This window comes from Convolutriloba macropyga, chromosome 12 (assembly GCF_964194025.1).
Source record: "Convolutriloba macropyga chromosome 12, txConMacr16.3, whole genome shotgun sequence".
Taxonomy (NCBI): domain Eukaryota; kingdom Metazoa; phylum Xenacoelomorpha; order Acoela; family Convolutidae; genus Convolutriloba; species Convolutriloba macropyga.
In genome coordinates, this window is record NC_134479.1 from 44257508 (window position 1) to 44279086 (window position 21579).

General features: G+C 34.3%; 2 protein-coding genes across 3 annotated transcripts in view; both read right to left on the reverse strand.

Annotated features, from left to right (window-relative positions):
• Window positions 1–21579, reverse strand: part of LOC142350658 (uncharacterized) — a 444386-nt gene that overhangs the window by 17781 nt on the left and 405026 nt on the right. Inside the window, exon 2 of the mRNA XM_075402571.1 lies at window positions 3280–3422. Coding sequence (XP_075258686.1) covers window positions 3280–3416 — 137 coding nt within the window. The 5' untranslated portion in view covers window positions 3417–3422. The remainder of the gene's footprint in view (window positions 1–3279; window positions 3423–21579) is intronic.
• Window positions 3493–15136, reverse strand: LOC142350659 (alpha-1,3/1,6-mannosyltransferase ALG2-like). 2 transcript variants are annotated; one of them, XM_075402574.1, is made up of 4 exons: window positions 14934–15136; window positions 10002–10019; window positions 7586–8311; window positions 3493–4002 (listed from the first exon to the last, which is right to left on the reverse strand). In XM_075402574.1, exons 1-4 carry the CDS (start codon window positions 15134–15136, stop codon window positions 3741–3743), a joined length of 1209 nt encoding a protein of 402 aa, XP_075258689.1. In that variant the 3' UTR covers window positions 3493–3740. The 2 variants fall into 2 exon arrangements, with proteins under 2 accessions (XP_075258689.1, XP_075258688.1); XM_075402573.1 differs by lacking the exons at window positions 3493–4002; window positions 10002–10019; window positions 14934–15136 and adding an exon at window positions 13222–13405 and having other exon boundaries at window positions 7439–8318.

Genomic DNA, 21579 nt, shown 5'->3' on the forward strand with positions numbered 1-21579 from the left:
AAAAATCGCTCTCAAAAATCTGTTTAAACACCATTTTCAATACTTCTCCTCTTACAACTCCAGTGTAACTAACATCACAACTCCAATTTTATTTTATTATTACTATTATTATTAATATTATTATTATTATTATTATTATTAATATTAATATTATTATTATTATTATTTTTATTATCAATGTTATTAATATAATCATTATTATTAATATTGTTATTATCAATATTATCATTACTATCAGAACTATCAGAACTATCACTATTAATAACAGTACAGTCAATATAACTAAGTACTGTTGTTGACGTTTTTCTATGTTTATTTATTATTATTACAGGTTTACGCACCATTTACAAACACAAAAGCCCTATCAAAATAAAAGATAAAACAAACAGTTTTTTTCAATGATCAAACTCATGGGGTACTAGTTTCATTTCAACAGGCAGTTTATTCCATTCAAAAGGAACAGCAAACTGAATGATCTTCGCCCAACTGGGTAGCCAATGAAGCTGTTTGATATAATATGCTCTTGGTGAACCAGGTGATAGCCTAAAAATGAGACATGCTGAGTTTATTATACGCTGTAATTCTTGTATACTATACACAGATAGTACATAGTACACTGAGCTGCAGTAATCTAGTCGCGAGAGAATAATTACCCGACTGAACTCGATCAACAACTTTCTGTCGACTGTACCTCTGATGGAATAAACTGGCAAGAAATAATAACATCTACGACACACAGAACAAACTTGTTTCGTATATGAAAGTCTGGAATGTAAGTTGAAGACCAACAAAGTAAAATTATTAGAAAAAATGGCGTCTGCTGGAAGTTCAATATCGCTATTTAAACTATTCCTTCTACTAATAAACATTTACTCAGTTTTATACAAGCTTAATAGGAGCTTAGCACCACTGAACCACTTGCAGAATAGTAAGTATCAAATCAAAAGCCCCTTGATTTATCGAAGCATGGTAAACAAAAAAGAAAACAGTATCATTGGCATAAAAAGGATAACTGACATCAAGACGTTCAAACAGAACCTAGAACAGATCCTTGAGAAACACCCGTTTTTATAAGTCTTGGCATCAAATATTCACTATCAATCCACACTTTTTCAGATCTACTACTCAGATAACTATTTAAAAAGCTAAGCACTTTATCTATGAAACACAAACTTGTTTCAAGAATCGAAAGAAGTAATTCATGATCGAGAGTGTCAAAGGCAGCTGATAGATCAAGTCCAATATAAAAAGTGCTTTTTGTCTTGTCTGAGGAGCAAATCATTCGTCACCTTAACGCGGGTTGTTTCTACAGAATATAAAGTCTTCTTGTAGACATCTCACTGACAAGAAGTCAAAAAGTGTGAACAGATCATAAAAAAAGACAGCATATCAAAACAACAAATTCTTTGAATTGTTAAAAAAAATAGGAGGCCAGAATAGCCGACTGAGAAGCTGAGAGCGGCTTTCAATAAAACAAAAATATTAGCATAAAAAGACATTTCTCATAGCATACTAGCCATAGAAACCATTACTGACTTTTTCAAATATCTAAATTAAAAAAAATAGATTGCCAGAAAAAAGCCGCAATAGATTCGTAGACAGACCAAAAAAATTCGTCTTTTCATTAAGGCTGATCTGTTATATTTTGATTAAAAATCTGTATAAGTTATTGCTACCTCTATTAGCTGATCTCAAATAAACTTCATTTAGAGTGACTCACACCCATTTGACCTTATCTCTTTGAATTAAAGTAAATAAGAGTCAATTTCAAAGTGAGGAAGTCAGTTTTGAGAGTGAGGTAAGTCAAGTGTGACCAAAAATTTAATCACGCGCATGAACAAATAAACTCGCTCCACTAAGAGCAAAAATGACGTCACACATGCCCTTCAGTTGAAATTGCATGAACGAATGAACAAAAAGTGGCTGTGACATCATATGGTCGTAACAAAAATCATGACGACGAAATAAAAAACATAGCAGGACAAGTCCTGACGTACAATTCAAAGAATTTTCATTGACTAAACAAAAAAACTAGACCTAGAATGGACTATGAGTGAATTGAGAAAACCATTTTAAAAAAAATCAGATCAAAAAAATAAAAAAAAGCAGAAAATCAATGTCAAAATGCCGCATGTGAACAAAAAAAACACTAGCGAGAAATTAAAATTTAATTCAAACAAAAAAATTAGGCCTAGAATGAGATGTGAATGGATTGGGAAAACCATTTAGAAAAAGCAGATCCAAAAAATCGAAAAAACAGTAAAAAGTCAAAGTGAAATTGCCGCATGTGAACAAAAAACCACTACCGAGAAACCGAATTTTTGTTCAAACACCGTTTTATCACTCTACTTTAAAATTAGATCGAAAAAAACTCACGCCGCAAAACCACTCGCTTTTTTCGCTCCATTTCCTGTTTCGGCGTGACCAAAATCACCACTCCAATTTGACTTCAAAAATCATGAAAATGTGTGAACAGATCTTTAAAAAAAGACAGCGCCCCAATACAATTCAAATTCTTTGAATTGTAAAAAACCAAGAGAAGGCCAATAATTGACAAAAATAAGGAAAAATTGACAAAAATAAGGAAAAATTGCTGCATCCAGGGCTCAAAAACAACGAAAACTGACCTTCTCACCTTGAATTTAGGCTTTACAGCAGTTTCAGCACATTAAACACCTAAAAGGCTACTGAAACTAGCTAAGGTCCCCATTGCAACTTAATACTCCCCGAGCTTTAAATCCCGTTTATCTCGTTTGAAAATCTCAGAGTCACGGAAAAAGGTGTTAACACAAAAATCTCACGAAAAAACAGAGCATCAATAAAATTCGAATTCTTTGGATTGTAATAATAGGAGCGCCATAATAGCCAGCTGAGATGAGCGCGGCTATTAAACAGACAAAATTACCCATATAACCAATATTCAACCTAAATTTAACTAATTTGTCTAATCCGCCAAGTTTACATTGTGTTATTGCTCATGTTTATAACTTAAGGTTTATGCTATTGAGGTAAGTTTATGTAGTTTTATATAGGGGTTGCCTTGTCCTCTCCAGTTGACCGACTACCCTTTTAGGGGAGGGGCTTCATCTCAATTGAAAGCTCACTCTTTGTAGAATTCAATAAATTTAAATGAAGTTCTTCATACAATTTTGTCATATTTTTAGCCACTTTGATCAATTTTTTAAGTTGGCGCTGATCACCTTGATGGTTTTTTTTTCATTTGGCAGTTTTTCGAGAACTTCCTGATCGAAAATTACTCAATAGACATTCTATTCTTACCTAAACGGATCATAATCGTTCAAGTATGTGTCCACAAAATCCTCCTCTGGAAAAGTGTGAGATTGGGTAGTGTCTGGGGGAGACGATTGAGTTCCTCTGCCTAGTATTTGGTCCAGAAAAGTCGCGGAGTCTTCCATCTAAACCTGAAAAAGTAACAATTGCGAACAAACCGCCATTTCATTGCGTTAAAGGACCTTAATTCATAAAAACAGATTATGAATTTTCAACCTCAATTCTCTCCCCCAACTGTTAATTATAAATTGTACAACAAACTATAACGACAATGAAATTTTGAGTTATTTATATTGCCTTTATCATAATCAGACTCCTATAGAAAACCATTTATTATAACCATAAGCCTTTATTAATAATATAAAACCTTCATTATAAACAGTCAATATTTTAGTATAATCAGAAACCTACACAAAATGACACGAAGAATTAAAAACGATTTCAATACGTCAAGATTCTGATATGAAAAAATTCAATTTATTAGCAAAAGCACCAAATGAAAAGTTATCATTCACTCTTTTCCTCCCATTCTCTCCAAATTCCGGCGTCTCTTGTCGTAACAAATTGCCCAGGTGTCTGGCAAAATTTTGAGCATCCGGTTCGCTTAGATAACCAGTGACTCCGTGAACAACAGTTTCAAGTGGACCTCCTGAGTTGACAGCCACGACTGGTGTTTTCATGTACATTGCCTCAACGGGCACTACAAAACGGCTCGGGACGTTTATTTCAAATGGAGGCATTTGGAATTGTGGCAATTCCACGAGGAAAACCACTACAAAAGTCCAATTTACCAAGTGCAACAAAAAACGGGACTTAATCAAGGCGCATGATTCATTGAAACCCAAATATGTATCACAATGTGATTCTGGAATTGATAATAAAGTGTTACCGAATCAAATCAGAGATGTGAACAAAACATAACAGTACTATACTAAGACTTCGTATGATGTAAAAAACAGCAAGAGCCTGCTCTTAAACAAAGAGAAGTAACTATGCATGTAATTTTAACCCTGCGTAGATCAAGACTTCGAGCCTGAAGAAATTTTGGGCTACTATATTAGCTAATTTTGATTTAATGGTGATTTCTTACCTTTGCTGAAATTATTTTTTTGATAATCTAAGGAAGTGTTCATCGCAGAAAATTCTCATTTTCGACCGTTTTCTAATTTTTCCGTTAAAAACTCAGAAATTTGTACAGGACTGTTTTTCACAGCTTAGTTTTATTTTAGCATAAAAGATTATACTATGTCAGTAGTTTTCCAAGAAACACTAACACGAGCATCAAATCGCGCACTACGACAACACGCAGCATCGCAACCGTAGAAAAACGAGATGAAATAATCAGAAACTAAATTTCACTCAAAAAAAGAAGAGCATAGAGAACTCCTTGCGAGACGCCAAACACAGTTGTTAGGGATCTCAAGTTAACTCTGAAGAAAAATTAAGTTCTCATTTTAAAAAGTAACTGAAGTGAGCGGAAACTTGAAAGTGTCAGCTTAGTGCAATTTTGTTTTCGATAAAAATTTGAGCACGCATTTATCAAAAGTTAACATTTCTTTTTACCAATTAACGGTTCTTTTACACAGTTACCAAGTTTCGTGTAAGCTCAATTTAATTTAATTTCTGATCAAGTACAGGAGAAAAATAGTTTTAAAATTTTCTGCCGGCTTCTTTTCTTCAGTCAAAATTCGCCTTTTGTTTACGCATCGCACAGAAACATCATTTTGTAGCCCTTAGATGCTAGTTTTCAATTTAAAAAAAACAACGAAAAACAAAACTACGAATTGAATGTGGGTTAAAATAGGGAAGCTACTTAAAAAGTTGAAAACACAACAGCTAAAATTGACCATTTTTAAAATTTTTGCAAACTTTTCCTCTTCTTAACTTTTGATATTTTTAACTTAATACTTTAAACTATTTGCTGTCGTATTAGATCTGCGACTGCATTAAACCAGAAGCCGCATCCAACAACTACTGTGATACTCCTTATGTACAATAAAACTACAGAAAAATATGTTGCTAGAGAAAAAGGATGACCAAAAAAGTTGAGGGTTATTTTATCCCTTGGTGGTTTTATTGGCCTCTTGGACAAATTATTCTAGGTACAAAATAGGGTCTCTATATCATAGAATATTTGACTCAACGGCAAAGGTATGGAACACTAACTTTTTTGAGTTAAGAAAGGAATATCCAGTTTACATTTTTTGAAGAAAATATTAATTTTATAAAATTGAGCAGGCACCTACGCTAAGCCTCGAACCCACCAAAGAAATTTTGGTTCTACTTCTTTTCACCCCTATTCATTTAACCCCCTATCATTTAACCCCGATTTATTCACACCTCTATCATTTAACCCCTCTATCACTTCACCCCTCTATCATTTCATCCCGCCAATTAGCAGTCGACATTAAAGACATGTTTTGTCATAATTAAGCGGATAAATTAAACCCACGTTCGGTTGTGATAGTTTCATATCAAGTCCCATGGGCCGCTGAGCCATGGCCAGAGCCCGCGAGGCATGGCCAAATGATTATATTGCTATGATGAGTTTAATAATCTATATTTTATAGAAAGATTAAAATCGGGTTGAAATGATAGAGGGGTTAAAAGATAGATGAGTTAAATGATACAGGGGTGATTAAATCGGGACTAAAAAAGGATCTTGAATCTAACTATTTGGTAGACTTCACCAATTGGACTGATTCTCATTGAGAAAAAAATAAAAGAGATAAACAGTCATACATTTGTTTGGTACATCTATTGTGTAAACTGATCGCTTCACTTTTTTGCAAATATCTGTCTGTGTTTGTTTAGAATAAATTTTATTTGTAACAGACTGCTCCTGTTGACCTTCAACTTTCTAACGAGCTGCTTTGCGTTGCAAATTATTGACAATCCATGAGGTGAAATATCTGTTAAAGTCGTATCAAAATGAGGGTTGCGATTTTATTCAGTTGCTTTCATTTGAGTTTTGGAAAACAGAGATTCAAGATCTTTTCCTCTGAGAACAAAGACACAATTTTCACAAAAATGACATGCTGGAACACTTAGTGCCACGTACGTCTCGCACGAGCCGTCTTGTTTTAACAACAAACAAGTAGCACCTCATGATTGCTTCAAACTTGAGGGAAATTCACTCAATTACATTTCTTCAGGCGCTAAGTGAATCATCTTGAAGACAGGCAGACTCTACCGAATATTAATTCAAAGCGACATTAATTCATTTCAAAATTATTGCGTTTTTTCAAAGGTTTTTTGTAATATGCTTCATTTTTTATTACACGATTTTCTATGTAACTATTGTTTAGAGGAATTAAATGCGCATCCACAAATAGATAGAGAATCAGAGAGCGCAGAAGCTAAATTTACATAATCCAAGAACAAGTGAATAGAAAAACGAAAGCGAAAACAGTTTCAACAAATAACACTTCTGTTCCTTTAAAAATGTCCGAATAACAACGAAAGACTGTTTACACAATGTCACTCAGTTCATTTCAAAATGTCGCTGACCCCAAAAATATTGGAATGCTCAGGTGAAATGTACTCCACCATTTACGAGCTATTATAACAGCATTATCGGTATAGCCTTCACGGATAATAGCACACATTTTGTGTCATTTAAAAAATTTGAATGAAAATTTAAATTATCGTATCGTGAACACTTCACAAACGACAATGCCCTAGCTGATCCGATCATTGAGCCTTGAACACTTTTACTAATTTGCTGTATTGAGTTTCCGTCTATCAAATAATAAAACAACTGGCATCGATGACTTTAAAATTTTATGCAAAAAAGCGCTGAAATTATAACTCTCATTGTTCTGTAAAATCTGAATTACGACGAAAGGGCACTTCCAACACAGTTGGAGCAAATTTTTGGAAGATAATTAAAACAGCACTCGGAAAAAATGACCCTCTGGGAATTTCTCCCACTCCATTCGCAGTGATACACCATAGAAACCATCACTTTAATTACTCAAAACATAGTGAGTGAATAGGTCTCAAAAACCAGCAAAAAACTACAAAGCACGAATATTCTAAATTCTTCGAAATGTACAACAACCCGAATGCGACCAAACTAGCCCTCGCTACTGCTACGCAGTTACGACGCAGTAGATACTTCAATTAAAAATTCACGAGCAGAAACAACCAAACCAAGTAACGTTTCCATTGACCCGCGGATTATAATAACCCATCGAATTGTACTTGTACACTAGCACTGCCAATGGAATTCAATTCAACTATTGCAACAGGGCAATTCATATTTTTCCCTAAAAGGCTCAAAGAAAGAAACGTCCCTATTCCGAAATGTTCGCCACTTGGGGTATACAGCAAAACCGACGCTATGTCCAGCAATGTAACCTTTTCGATGTCAGATGGTGATTTCAGAAAGATAATTTCATCATCTGTCAAGTTCAATTTCTCAGCCAATGAAGTCAATTCTTGGTAATGTTCGACGTTCTCCTGCACTCGTGAATCGTACCCGCCAGCAACAATAAACACTACGTTGTCACTCCAACTGTACTCATAATAATGTTCTCTAAAATAATGAGCCGTTTCGATCACCAAGTTGATATTTTTCTTCCTTTCGTAACGGTTAAGGGACAAAACGTAAGTTTTTGATGGATCGTAGAAATTGAATAATGTCCGATCTGGTTTCATAGAATCAAAGTTGTCAGTATTTATTGATGGGTAAAGAATATCGACATATTTTGATTTCAAAGATGTAAAAGTTTGCCGGAAAATGTTGAGTGTAAATCGACTGTTGACCAGAATTCTATCAGCCATGCCTGTGGTGTATTGTTCCAATTTATCAATCGGAGCTCTATATAACTTTTTCAGGGCTGTTTTCCTTTGCGTAAGAAGCATATCAGGAAAATGACAGTAAAACACTATCCTCATTTTTCGCAACTTCAAAATAGGTATACAGGCAGAAATTTGGTCGCATATAATCACTTCATGTGAGAAAGGCGAGAAAAGAATTATGTAAAAGGCAAGATAGATCATTCGAATGTAAGCGAACAAAGCTGTGGATAATAGAGAAATGCATCAATTAATATTTACACAATCAGAAAATTGTCGGATTGAGCTAACTCGCTTCTTTAGAAAATATTGGGTCTATGTGAGAGTTCTAATGAACGTTGAGAACAAAGTGCGAATCAGAATTGACGAATCAAATAAAAAAAAATAGCATGAACCCGGTTTTTTAGCGCGCGAGAAGGAACACTTGTTTAGCTTAAATTCAGCAATGTGTCTCAATATATCATTACGGAGTGCCATATACTCAGCAGCAGCGAACAGGAAAAACGAAAAATCAAAGGTTTAGCAAAGACATTTTTACCATTAAATTTTGCTTGCATATACTTCTGGCTATCTTAGACGATTAATTCAAGAAAAATTTGTGCAGGCTGACACTGGCATGTCGAATTCCCAATATCGGAAAAACGGTAGTTTTAATGACTTTAAAATATATCGATGTATCATGTTTTCATAATTTTTTCGCCATGTTTCCCTACTAATCATTGACTTTTTACAAACAACTCAGTTGAAAACTGAATATCTTTCAAAAATGTAAATTCTGGATCAAATGGCAGAACAACCAGCAAAACAGACAATTGATGCAAAATGAGGGCGAAATTACCTTAAAATTGACCTAAATGGCTGAGAATGGTACAAAAAGTTAAAAATGGTCTCCCATTGAAAAATTTTTGAACTTCTAAACTTCTTTCGAAGAAAACACTTTAAAATGTTCCGGAAAGATGTCACTCAGACGTTCCTTACAAATATTTCATGTTAAAATAGGCTCATAATTCGAAAGATATGTTCAGGGTTCTGACCCATAAAATTCATATACCTAGTTCCACTTATATTCTATCTTAATTTAAAGTGGCGATGTCCAGCATAATCGACGACTCAATCTTGACAAAACTCAATCAATTGAAAGCTATGAAAAACACTTTGCAAACTTAGTTTGAATCCTAAACTTTTTAACGTGAATATGTGGAGTGTTAAAAACAAATACAAAGAACTTTCAAACGTTTTGCAGCAACAAAACAGGACGGCATACCTGATAGTTAAGGAAACGTGAATAAAACTATTAAGAATATAAACCATTAAAATCTATAAACAAAAGGTTATTCCATTCAGCAAAGAAGGTCACAGTTGAAACAGTTGTTAAGCGGGAGAGGAGTACGAGTATGGATGCCTAAAACATTCAAAACTAAAATAAGGGAAGATATACTCAATTGCCAGAAACTTTGAATCCTTATGGATTAAAATACAAGAACCATTTATAAAAAAATCTAATAAGCGGTTCATATCGTTCTAAAACCAAGAAAAAATTTGTTCATGAAATGACGTCTGAAATCTGAGGAGCATATTCAGAAACATTATATGGTTCGGAGTCTACAATTTGAATGAGCTTCATCAAAAGGAAAACATTGACCAAATTTGTTTTCATTAATGGGGCAGTACATGAGATAATCAAAAATCAACAACTTGGACAAATGGAAATACAGAAACTTTTCACACAATGATATTGGAACACAGGTTTGGAATCGATCAACTTGAATATTTATTTATTTGATCTTTGGATATCAATAACGCAAAAAACGTAAAACCGAAAAATCTTTACAGAGATACAAAAAACTTTTCCAGAACTTAAATATAAAAATTGGATCGTCAGATTTCATCTCATCAGATTTGTTTGACAAACTGTTGAACATCTTCTATATTATTTGGCTCCAACGAAACGTCGAATAAAGTAAATATCTAAAGATTGATTGAAAATTGTGAACGAAAAACATTGACTTTCTACTATTTGAAAGAAAGCAGACGTCCCCACTTACAACATAAAAAGAAACGCCACTGAGCGAAATTTTCAAAAGAGCAAGTAATTCGTTGACAGAAAATGTTTAATACTCTTTTTGACTCAATGCAAAATAAAATAAAACTCATTAAAAAGGTAAAAAAAATAATGCCATTAACAAAATGAAAAAAATATTCTTAAATGATGAGAAGCGTATTTCTAAAACGTTAAATTATTACTTTTCCAGGTTAGTTGCATACAAGGAGGTAAGCGATAATATCGAGTTACAGAATTTCGTATATAACAAAGATTTTTCCTTCAGATTTATAACGAGAAAATTTTTGTTGTAGTTGACAAACTTGATCAATTAAAGAAATTGTACAACAAAAGAAAATTGGTATTAGTACTTTTTATACCTAGCAAAAGCGTTTTTATTAAGATTGTCATAATTTTTGTCTAGAGATTATTGCAAAGTAATAAGAATTAGGTATAGGATGTGAAGCTATGATTGAATCATTTCTGTCTAATAGAAAACAATGATTGAAAACAGAATCATGCATTCAGATTGTGCAAACTATTCATAGAGCGTCTCAGGGAACCCTCTTCGGGCCGCTGAATGTTATACTGTATATGAAAAACGTAAAGCTAAACGTAGAATGAAAAACGTAGAAGCTTTCAGTATTCTCCAAGAAACCAATAATTACATAAAAACAGCATATGTTAACATTGAACAAAGGTAAAAAGTAAGTCACAAAAAGATCAGTCGCACATTGAGGAATTTCAATGGAAATATCATAAAAAGTTAGTCCTCGTTATAAGTTTAAGGATAAACCACAAATCGAAATTGATCTATATGGCTGAAAATGGGACAGAAATTTGAAAAATAAATTCCCACTGGGAAATTTCTGCGCTTTTAAACTTTTTTGAGAAAACGAACACTATTTTTCCACAGAAAAACTTTTAAATGTTCCAAAAAGGAGTCATTCATACGTCCCTTACAAGTATTTGAAATTAAAATAGGCTCAAAATTCAAAAATATGTTCAGGGTTCTGGCCCTTAAAATTTATATTAAGTGATAACAATTATATGTTATCTTATTTAAAAGTGGCGACGACGCGCATAACCCACGACCCAACGTTGGCAAAAACCAAACAATCGAAAGCTAATTTGAGCTAATTTGAGTGCAAAAACCAAACACTTTGCTAATTTGAGTGTATCCTAAATTTTTTTATATGAATAAGCGGCAAGTTAATAATATTCATTAAGAACATTGAAACCTTTCAAATAGAAGGTGAACGTGGAACAGTTGTCAAGAGGGAGTGGAGTAAAAATATGGATGCCTAAAATATTTAAAACTAAAATTAGCGAAGATATACTGAATTGATTAAGCTTTGAATCATTCTTGATTAAAATACAGGAACCATTGAAAGAAAAGCTAATAAAGGGCTCTTATCGTTCTAAAAATATGAGAGAATTTCTTCATGAATTGACGTCTGAAATATCAGGAGAATATTAAGAAACAGACGACATTATACGTTTCGGAGTCTACAATTTGAATTAGCTTCATCAAAAGAAAAACTGAGAAAATTTGCTTTCATTTATGCTAGAAATCTATGCTAGAATCATTTCTATCTAACAGAAAACAGACTGAAAACGGAATCATGCTTTCAAATTGGTCAAAATTATCCATAGAGCTCCTCAGGGAACCCTATTTGTTCCACTGATTGTTATACTGTATATGGAAAACCTAAAGCTAAACGTAGAACGGAGAAACAAGAAGCTTTACAATGCGCAGATGATAAGTCTCTTCCAAAACAGATGAATACCTTCAATCAAAAACCTAGAGTATTTTCAAGAAACCAATAATTACATAAATACGTCAGAATTGAACGGAGGTAAAAAGTAAGTCACAAAAAGACCAGTCGCACATTGATGAGCTTCAATGAAATTAACATAAAAAGTCACTCATCGTTATCTAAGTTTAATGATAAACAACAAATTGAAATTTGATGCAGAGCTACAGAAAAAGTTGCCACAGTTGCCTACTGCAATCAGATCGATCTTTCTAGCAAGGCATCTAATACGGTTAAAATGCAAGAAGTGTAGCTTTTAAATCACTCGTTGTGTCACAGTTCCATTTCAGTGAAATTTTTCAACAGTCTTGGCCAGTTTCATTATTTCAAAGAACAAATAGATAGATTACCTGTTAGGAGTATTGAGGTCTCCCACCTGCGTAAAAAAAATTGGGTTCTTTAAAAAGATAAAGTTTAGCAGAACCTTTCAAGAAAATTTCACAAAGTTTTTATTTGTTTTAATTAAGCATTATGAGGAAAGCAGACAAAACTCCGACACATTGTTCAAATTTGTGGAAAAATACGAGATAAGAAATATATTTGTCAATAAAAATTCAATGATCGATCAGCCTATTGTCAACCATTTCTCGCAGATACTTAACATAATGCTTTCCCGAAAGCTTCCGTTATTTACCTTTCGATCAAATTGATTCTTTCCCATTGCCATATTTAAATTTCAGTTTTGTTACTGTTAACTAGTAAATTGTTTTCACTGCAACATTCGAATAAATAATTTTAATTCGTTACTTCTATGGACGACTTTTTACATTTATCAATGTTGTGTCATAACGATAGCGTCATCGGCATAATAAATTATATCAAAGTGACATCGGCGTACTGAATTGGTGGATTATTCATATCTTTATAAAGTGATTCTGAAAATGTAAATGTTAATTAAATTTTTCACATTCCAGTTTACATTTTGAGTTTACGGATTTTATAGAATTTAAGAGTTTGCATCAAAAGCTTCCTTCAAAAAGAAACTTGAAACTTTTTTTCCATTGGAATTTACGCTACAGGAGAGCTTTCAGTTGATACATACTACTACTTTCAGTTGATACTACTACTACTTATGTGAGATTGGTTTATTCTTGATAGTCACCTGTTCCGTGCACATAGTACTAAAGCTCCATAACAAAAAATATCCTGTTCAGCTTATCGTTATAACAAAATTATGGATATAAAAAACAATATGCAGCAGATGCCGTAACTTAAAAGGAATGCACTTCCCTAAAAACCTTCCGAAAAGACTCCTAGGGAGCCAATCACCTCGACAAACGACGTTCATGCATGTTGTTTCGTCGAAACAATGAGTAGTATCGTAGTGCGATGTGTATATGACAATATCATGTTTAAGTGATTTCAGCGCTTGAGCGGAATCGACCAACCATCGTTCTGCTCCTCCAATTCCTAAATCTGGATGAATAAATGCAACACGCATCAGCAATCTAAAAAATAATAGATAAAGCAAATAGTCAGCGCAAACTTTGGTTTAGCATTTGGAACAAAAATGAATTCTTTTAAACTTGAAATACTCAAGAGCATTTTTTAAGCGCCGGAGCTCTGCAGTCCGAGATTTTAAAGTACCACATTTCAAATCCTGAAACGTTCGTGTTTAGTAGTAGTAGTAATAGGCTTTTGGGGTTCCAGGGGCATCTTTCATCCCGATTGAGTGTTCATTTGTTTGTACAGTTCTGGTGGTATCTATTAGTGAGTTTTCCGTAGGGGTTGCATGAGCCACACAGGCATAAGATTATCCAAGTGCAAGATGTTTTCTCGTTGTAACATTCAACAAAATATTGCCAATAGATTAACGTCAGGGAGCTCTTGTTCAGTTTTACATTGGTGTACTGTTGCATGTCGAGATAGGATATTGTAGAGAATACTGGCACGTCTGACGAAGTTCTCGTCGGATTTTCTTTTTCGGGTGCTGTTCACTGCTAGTTCTTTACGCTGACCCTGTCTGGTTGACTCGTTTTCATTTATAGTCAGAAGTGCTGAGGGTTTTATATCAACTCTGCCGTTAAGTATCATTTGCAGGTAAGGTACATCATGCAATTCAATGTAAAGAGATACTGGTAGGAGATTGCAGCGAAGTAGCCTTGGTTTGTAGTTGTCATTGTACGCGTAGAACCAAACTGTAGCGAGCTTTTGAATTTTTTCTAACTTTTTCAGAGAGCTGACGCTGGGATAATAGGCTTGAGAGCAGAAAGTGAGGATTGGCATGACAACCTGTGTACGCATGGATTTTGAGCTGAGTGTTACAATGTGCCGAGACATTCCTTCTGATTTTAAATAGGGCTCTTGGGGATTTGCTCGATCTAATAAGGCAGTTTTCAGTCCAGCTCAATGAGTTACTTACTAGGAGACCCAGATCCCTATTCAAGCAAGGTTAAATGCATCTGCTAATATTATATCAAAATTCTCATACAATTTTAACGCTAAGCTTCTCGACGAGTGGCACAATTTGGCTTATTACTCATTACAGCACCTAGTTTAGTGGTCATGCAACGTAAAGCCATGTAAAAAACTAAATTAGGAAAGATTTAAAAAGGACCACCAATTAAAACTTTTCTTACGAACATTTTCGAACTCTGAGTTCATTGTCAGGTTATAAAGAATACAAAATGCAAAATAAAAAGACAGAAAATAAAATGCAAATCCTTAAAATCCACTCATTCAAGGAAATTAAAGAGTTTGCATCAAAAGCTTCCTTCAAAAAGAAACTTGAAACTTTTTTTCCATTGGAATTTACGCTACAGGAGAGCTTTCAGTTGATACATACTACTACTTTCAGTTGATACTACTACTACTTATGTGAGGTTGGTTTATTCTTGATAGTCACCTGTTCCGTGTACATAGTACTAAAGCTCCATAACAAAAAATATCCTTTTCAGCTTATCGTTATAACAAAATTATGGATATAAAAAACAATATGCAGCAGATGCCGTAACTTAAAAGGAATGCACTTCCCTAAAAACCTTCCGAAAAGACTCCTAGGGAGCCAATCACCTCGACAAACGACGTTCATGCATGTTGTTTCGTCGAAACAATGAGTAGTATCGTAGTGCGATGTGTATATGACAATATCATGTTTAAGTGATTTCAGCGCTAGAGCGGAATCGACCAACCATCGTTCTGCTCCTCCAATTCCTAAATCTGGATGAATAAAAGCAACACGCATCAGCAATCTAAAAAATAATAGATAAAGCAAATAGTCAGCGCAAACTTTGGTTTAGCATTTGGAACAAAAATGAATTCTTTTAAACTTGAAATACTCAAGAGCATTTTTTAAGCGCCGGAGCTCTGCAGTCCGAGATTTTAAAGTACCACCTTTCAAATCCTGAAACGTTCGTGTTTAGTAGTAGTAGTAATAGGCTTTTGGGGTTCCAGGGGCATCTTTCATCCCGATTGAGTGTTCATTTGTTTGTACAGTTGTTACAGTGTTACAATGTGCCGAGACATTCCTTCTGATTTTAAATAGGGCTCTTGGGGATTTGCTCGATCTAATAAGGCAGTTTTCGGTCCAGCTCAATGAGTTACTTACTACGAGACCCAGATCCCTATTCAAGCAAGGTTAAATGCATCTGCTAATATTATATCAAAATTCTCATACAATTTTAACGCTAAGCTTCTCGACGAGTGGCACAATTTGGCTTATTACTCATTACAGCACCTAGTTTAGTGGTCATGCAACGTAAAGCCATTCATATGTAAAAAAAACTAAATTAGGAAAGATTTAAAAAGGACCGCCAATTAAAACCTTTCTTACGAACATTTTCGAACTCTGAGTTCATTGTCAGGTTATAAAGAATACAAAATGCAAAATAAAAAGACAGAAAATAAAATGCAAATCCTTAAAATCCACTCATTCAAGGAAATTAAAGAGTTTGCATCAAAAGCTTCTTCAAAAAGAAGCTTGAAACTTTTTTTCCATTGGAATTTACGCTACAGGAGAGCTTTCAGTTGATACATACTACTACTTTCAGTTGATACTACTACTACTTATGTGAGGTTGGTTTATTCTTGATAGTCACCTGTTCCGTGCACATAGTAATAAAGCTCCATAACAAAAAATATCCTGTTCAGCTTATCGTTATAACAAAATTATGGATATAAAAAACAATATGCAGCAGATGCCGTAACTTAAAAGGAATGCACTTCCCTAAAAACCTTCCGAAAAGACTCCTAGGGAGCCAATCACCTCGACAAACGACGTTCATGCATGTTGTTTCGTCGAAACAATGAGTAGTATCGTAGTGCGATGTGTATATGACAATATCATGTTTAAGTGATTTCAGCGCTAGAGCGGAATCGACCAACCATCGTTCTGCTCCTCCAATTCCTAAATCTGGATGAATAAATGCAACACGCATCAGCAATCTAAAAAATAATAGATAAAGCAAATAGTCAGCGCAAACTTTGGTTTAGCATTTGGAACAAAAATGAATTCTTTTAAACTTGAAAAACTCAAGAGCATTTTTTAAGCGCCTGAGCTCTGCAGTCCGAGATTTTAAAGTACCACATTTCAAATCCTGAAACGTTCGTGTTTAGTGGTAGTAGTAATAGGCTTTTGGGGTTCCAGGGGCATCTTTCATCCCGATTGAGTGTTCATTTGTTTGTACAGTTGTTACAGTGTTACAATGTGCCGAGACATTCCTTCTGATTTTAAATAGGGCTCTTGGGGATTTGCTCGATCTAATAAGGCAGTTTTCGGTCCAGCTCAATGAGTTACTTACTACGAGACCCAGATCCCTATTCAAGCAAGGTTAAATGCATCTGCTAATATTATATCAAAATTCTCATACAATTTTAACGCTAAGCTTCTCGACGAGTGGCACAATTTGGCTTATTACTCATTACAGCACCTAGTTTAGTGGTCATGCAACGTCAAGCCCTTCATATGTAAAAAAACTAAATTAGGAAAGATTTAAAAAGGACCGCCAATTAAAACCTTTCTTACGAAGATTTTCGAACTCTGAGTTCATTGTCAGCTTATAAAGAATACAAAATGCAAAATAAACAGACAGAAAATAAAATGCAAATCCTTAAAATCCACTCATTCAAGGAAATTAAAGATAAAGTTTTACATATCTACAGTCGTATTTAAAAAATTTTACTTTTATGTTTTCGTTTGATGTAGCAGATGCATATCGACATGTTTTTCATTAAAAACCATGCATAAATTAGCTTAAATTCGGTATTCGTCGCGCGTGTTGATGGCCGGGTTCAATTTTCTTATATAAAGCGCCTCTAGTGTGTTTAAATTAGATTGGTTGCCGCACTAGTCTAATATCTTCCACTGGAAAGCTGTTTTATCACCGTTGCAATCAATTGCGTGTATTACCATTGGTGAATCCGCCTTGGCATGCTCTGCAATCCATGTGGTAATATGTCGGCATGTCTGACCTACATAGATGCTGAAGGTTTTCTAACTCTTCATCATTTGGTAGCCAATTAACTCAGAAATGTGAATCAGCGGGGTGGGAACCTAATGTGCGTACGTACATTACCGAGCCTCCTTGTTTGAAAATTTTCTCAAAATAAAACCGGCGCTGATAGCTTTAGAACTTCACGTTCATTATTCAATTTTTACCGATTTAATCACAATTTTACTGTTTTGAACTGTTTTTTATAACTATGTGCTTCAAAAAAATGAAAGATAAAATTAGACAAATGCCTTGAAGTAGAATAGTTTCAGTTCAAAAACACAAAATCTTGTTTCAAAATTCATAGATTTTCATCTTCATCCTAGAAAATCATTTTTTTAGCTAGTAATGAAGTTACGTTACTGTATAACAAATACCGACAGAGATAACCAATCTTTCCAACATGTTTTTTCTTGTTTTTTTTCTTGATTCAAATGGCTCAAGATTTGAATGCACTATGTTTAAACCAATAATTTTGATCGAGTTCGCGATTAAGAAGTATTGAAATTCAAAAAAAATGATGCCATTGAGTTGCAGCGACTGATCTATGGGTTCATATAACGTTAATTCAATTGCCTTTCGAGAAAATGCACACCTGATGGCTCAGTTGATTTCTGATCATCTTTTGAAAACTGATTTAAATTCTTTTATCCGAATGTACATGTATGAATTCGAAATAAGGATAATGAATTTATGAAAAAATACACAGAACGGTAACACAACTTATGATATTTCTAAAAAGTTTAACGAAGCTTATGTTTGTTAAGTTTTGTTTAGGCATCAATATTGATTTTGAGGAAGCCTTTGATTTTGTACCGCATCAGTTCCAAACAAAAAAAAACAACTTTTTATGTTAAGTTGCTCAAGTTCTGGCGTTCATGCATTAACGTCCAAAATATTGGTTAAAATAGTAATATTACATCTGGCGTGCCTCAAGTCTGTAATTTGGGGGCCTTTCCTTTATGTTTTAAATTAAGAGCATTAAAAACAGTGAAATTTTGTGTATCCATTGGGAGTCAATTAACGTCTTGACATCCATCCCAGCAAAAGTACCCAGGTCGAGGTGTCACCGCTAAAAAGATGTAGGATTTGCGGCGAATTTGATTAAAAAAGTAAGATTTGTGCTAAATGCGATGAATGCGGAGGAAAAACTTTTAAGCAGTGAAAGAAAATTTTCCACCAACAGAATGCGGTGAAAAAAAATGTTTACGCAGATCTTACAGATAATCACCAATCTAATCGAAACGCTTATCTTAAATTCACAAGAATTGTTGAAGTGCATGACAGATTACGCAGTGGTATAAAAAGTTTTTGACATGAGGGAGGTGAGAGGTTCGAACTGGTGTACGGCTGTTTTTTTTCTTAAGAAAACCGGTGAAGGCGGTGACAAAAACTTTTCACCGCTAAAAACCGCAAAAATTCACCCCATTCAACGCTAAAAGAAGCGGGCGCTTTGCGGTGAAAAATTTAGCTATTCACGGCTAATCTTGCATTATTTTTTGACCAAACCTTGACCCTGGTTTTGCTATTGTATAGAGACTCCATTTAACAGAGTTCAGCATTGAATTTCATTCAGGTTGTTGTATCGCCGTAGCAAACAGTACTAAACAGAATACGCAAAATGTAGTTCAGATGATTAAAAAAACACAATATTTTGTCAAGCTGAACGCAACCCAAATTGTACATTTCAATCAAGGAATAATTGTTCACCAATCGGTTCTGACAGTTTTGATTGTATGTGACTACCCAATGAAATATGCAAATGTCTATAGCTAGATTGTTTTACATCTATAATTATCTATGTTGTTCTCTCTAACCTAGAGGCTTGTAGGAACGAACAAAATGATGGAGTTTTCAGACGACAAAACTTTTACTTTACCCGGGTCGAGGTTTGGTCAAAAAATAATGAAAGATTAGCGATGATTACTGGTGAAAAAAACTGTTTCACCGCAAAGCGCCGGCATCTTTTAGCGTTGAATGTGGTGAATAACGCGGTTTTTAACGGTGAAATTTTTTTCATTGCATTCACCGGATTTCTTACTAAAAACTAACTGCGGTACACGGGTTGGAACCTCTCACCTCCCACATGTCAACAACTTCTTATTCCACTGCGCCATCGGTCACTTACGTTAATCATATTTCCTGTGAATTTAAGATAAGCGTTGAGATTAGCTTGGTAAATACTTGTAAGATTTGCAATTTTAACTTTTTAATTTTTTTAAACATTATTCTGCTGGTAGCGGTAAAAAATTTTTTCACCGCATTCTGTTGGTAGCGCTAAATTTTTTTTTTGCCGCATTCTGTTAGCGGTGAAAAATTTTCTTTCACCATCTAAGCGGTGAAAAAAATTCACCGCTCAAAAATTTGTTTCACCGCATTAATCGCTTTGAGCGCAAATCTTACACTTTTACTCAAGTTCACCGCAAATACTATATCTTTTAGCGATTGTTATAGGTGACACCTTGACCCGGGAATCACTCTGCAAATTCTTGCGATGTTGCCAAAAGTCAGGTTTTTCAGTCAGAATTATAAATAGCGTGGTGGATGTATATTTCAATGTAGTGTTTAGCGCTTCAACATTATGTGCAATTGAGATAGAACTCTTTGTAATTAGGCAATCCTTAACTGAAGGTTTTGTTTTCTGATTTAACCAAGATTGGAAATTTTTTCTATATTTTTATTTGTAAATATTTATGTTTTTTGTCCACAATTTGTAATTTAGTCCTATACAAATAATGTAAGTATACGATTAAGTTTACTATGAGGCGGAAAGATTTCGTCAATTGCTTAAACGTCCTATATATGAAATGATCAATGACCGTTTTCGATCGAACTGTACTTTAATTTTGAACTAAATTTGCCTAATATTCGGTGTTTTATCATTGTTTTCAGCTACAATTAGCTAATTCTTTAATTTGAGTTGAAATAATATTGAAGTCTTCAGATTTTAAAATGTTGCAAATATTATGAATTAATGAGTTCTGTTCTCCCTTTGTCTAGAGTTTCCTGTTTCCCAATTTCCCAGCATGTTACTTTTTTTATCAACATTAAAGCGTTTGGTTGCCTTGCTCTATTGCAAAACACAAATTGAAGACAAACGAATTTCTTCTATTTCCGATTCAATTTAAATGTCATTTTCTAATCTCCACATTTGTCGTGTTTTTCTTTTTTTTTATTTCAGCTGGATTATTTTGAATAGCCAGACAATGCCAATTTGTTCAACTTAACGACGAACGTTCATTATGCATCAAAATGTCAATTAAGGGTGCACAAGCATGTTCTTACTTTCCTCCTTAGGATAATAAGCTGGACATGACTCAAACATTTGAGTCTACAAATAAATAGATTTCTACTCAATTAAAAAATATTTTTTGCTGGACCCTTTTATCTTCTGGTTGAGTTTTACACAAATATAAGTAAATGAATTGTGAGAAAAAAAAATTGTCCATTTTTTTAGAAAATTTCGTCACTGAGAAAAAGTTTTCTAAGTGAAATGTTGGTTTTCGAACTGTAAAAAACGATCATTTCATTTATCATTCTAACTGTAAACACACCTTTTGCTATGGCTCAAAACAAAAAATTATCCATGGCTAATGGCGGTTTTTCCGCACCTTCATCGGCAGGAAACAATTCATTGCGATTTATTTTGATATAAATTCCCTACTGGTACGCTGTAGAGATTTTGAACGCCAAGAGACACTATTTGCTCATACTTTTGATCCGTATTAGATACTTCAGTGCTTAAACTTTTCCCTGCTAGTTAAGAGTGGAAATTGCTTTATACCCTTATTCTCTCCTAATAACGGCGTCGTGGGTGTTAGTTTTCATGAAGGGGCATGAAAATTTTTAAAAGTGGCAGTTGTGCATCTGTTGTTTTGAAACCTGTTGTTTATCTGTCTTCTTTTTTGGTTATAAACGCACCACATTGCCATTGGGTTCTCGGACAAACTTCTGGCGTACCAGTATGTCAACAATTCAATTTTGCAAACTTTCTTGCCATCACTTTCTTTCTCTTTTATTTCCCGTTTAAACACATCAATTTATTCACTGACAGGACACACGCACGCACATACACACACACACACAAACACACACACACACACACACACACACACACACATACACACACACGCACACACAAATCCACAAATACAGGATTACAAATCAAATAATGGGCTGCAGTCAATTTATTGGCAGT

Coding starts and splice junctions, on each gene's coding strand:
- LOC142350659 (XM_075402574.1), bottom strand. CDS start 15,136: ATGCGTGTTGCTTTTATTCATCCAGATTTAGGAATTGGAGGAGCAGAA. Junction 4,003..7,585: donor GAACATTTCGGAATAGGGAC/GTTTCTTTCTTT, acceptor AAACGTCCCGAG/CCGTTTTGTAGTGCCCGTTG.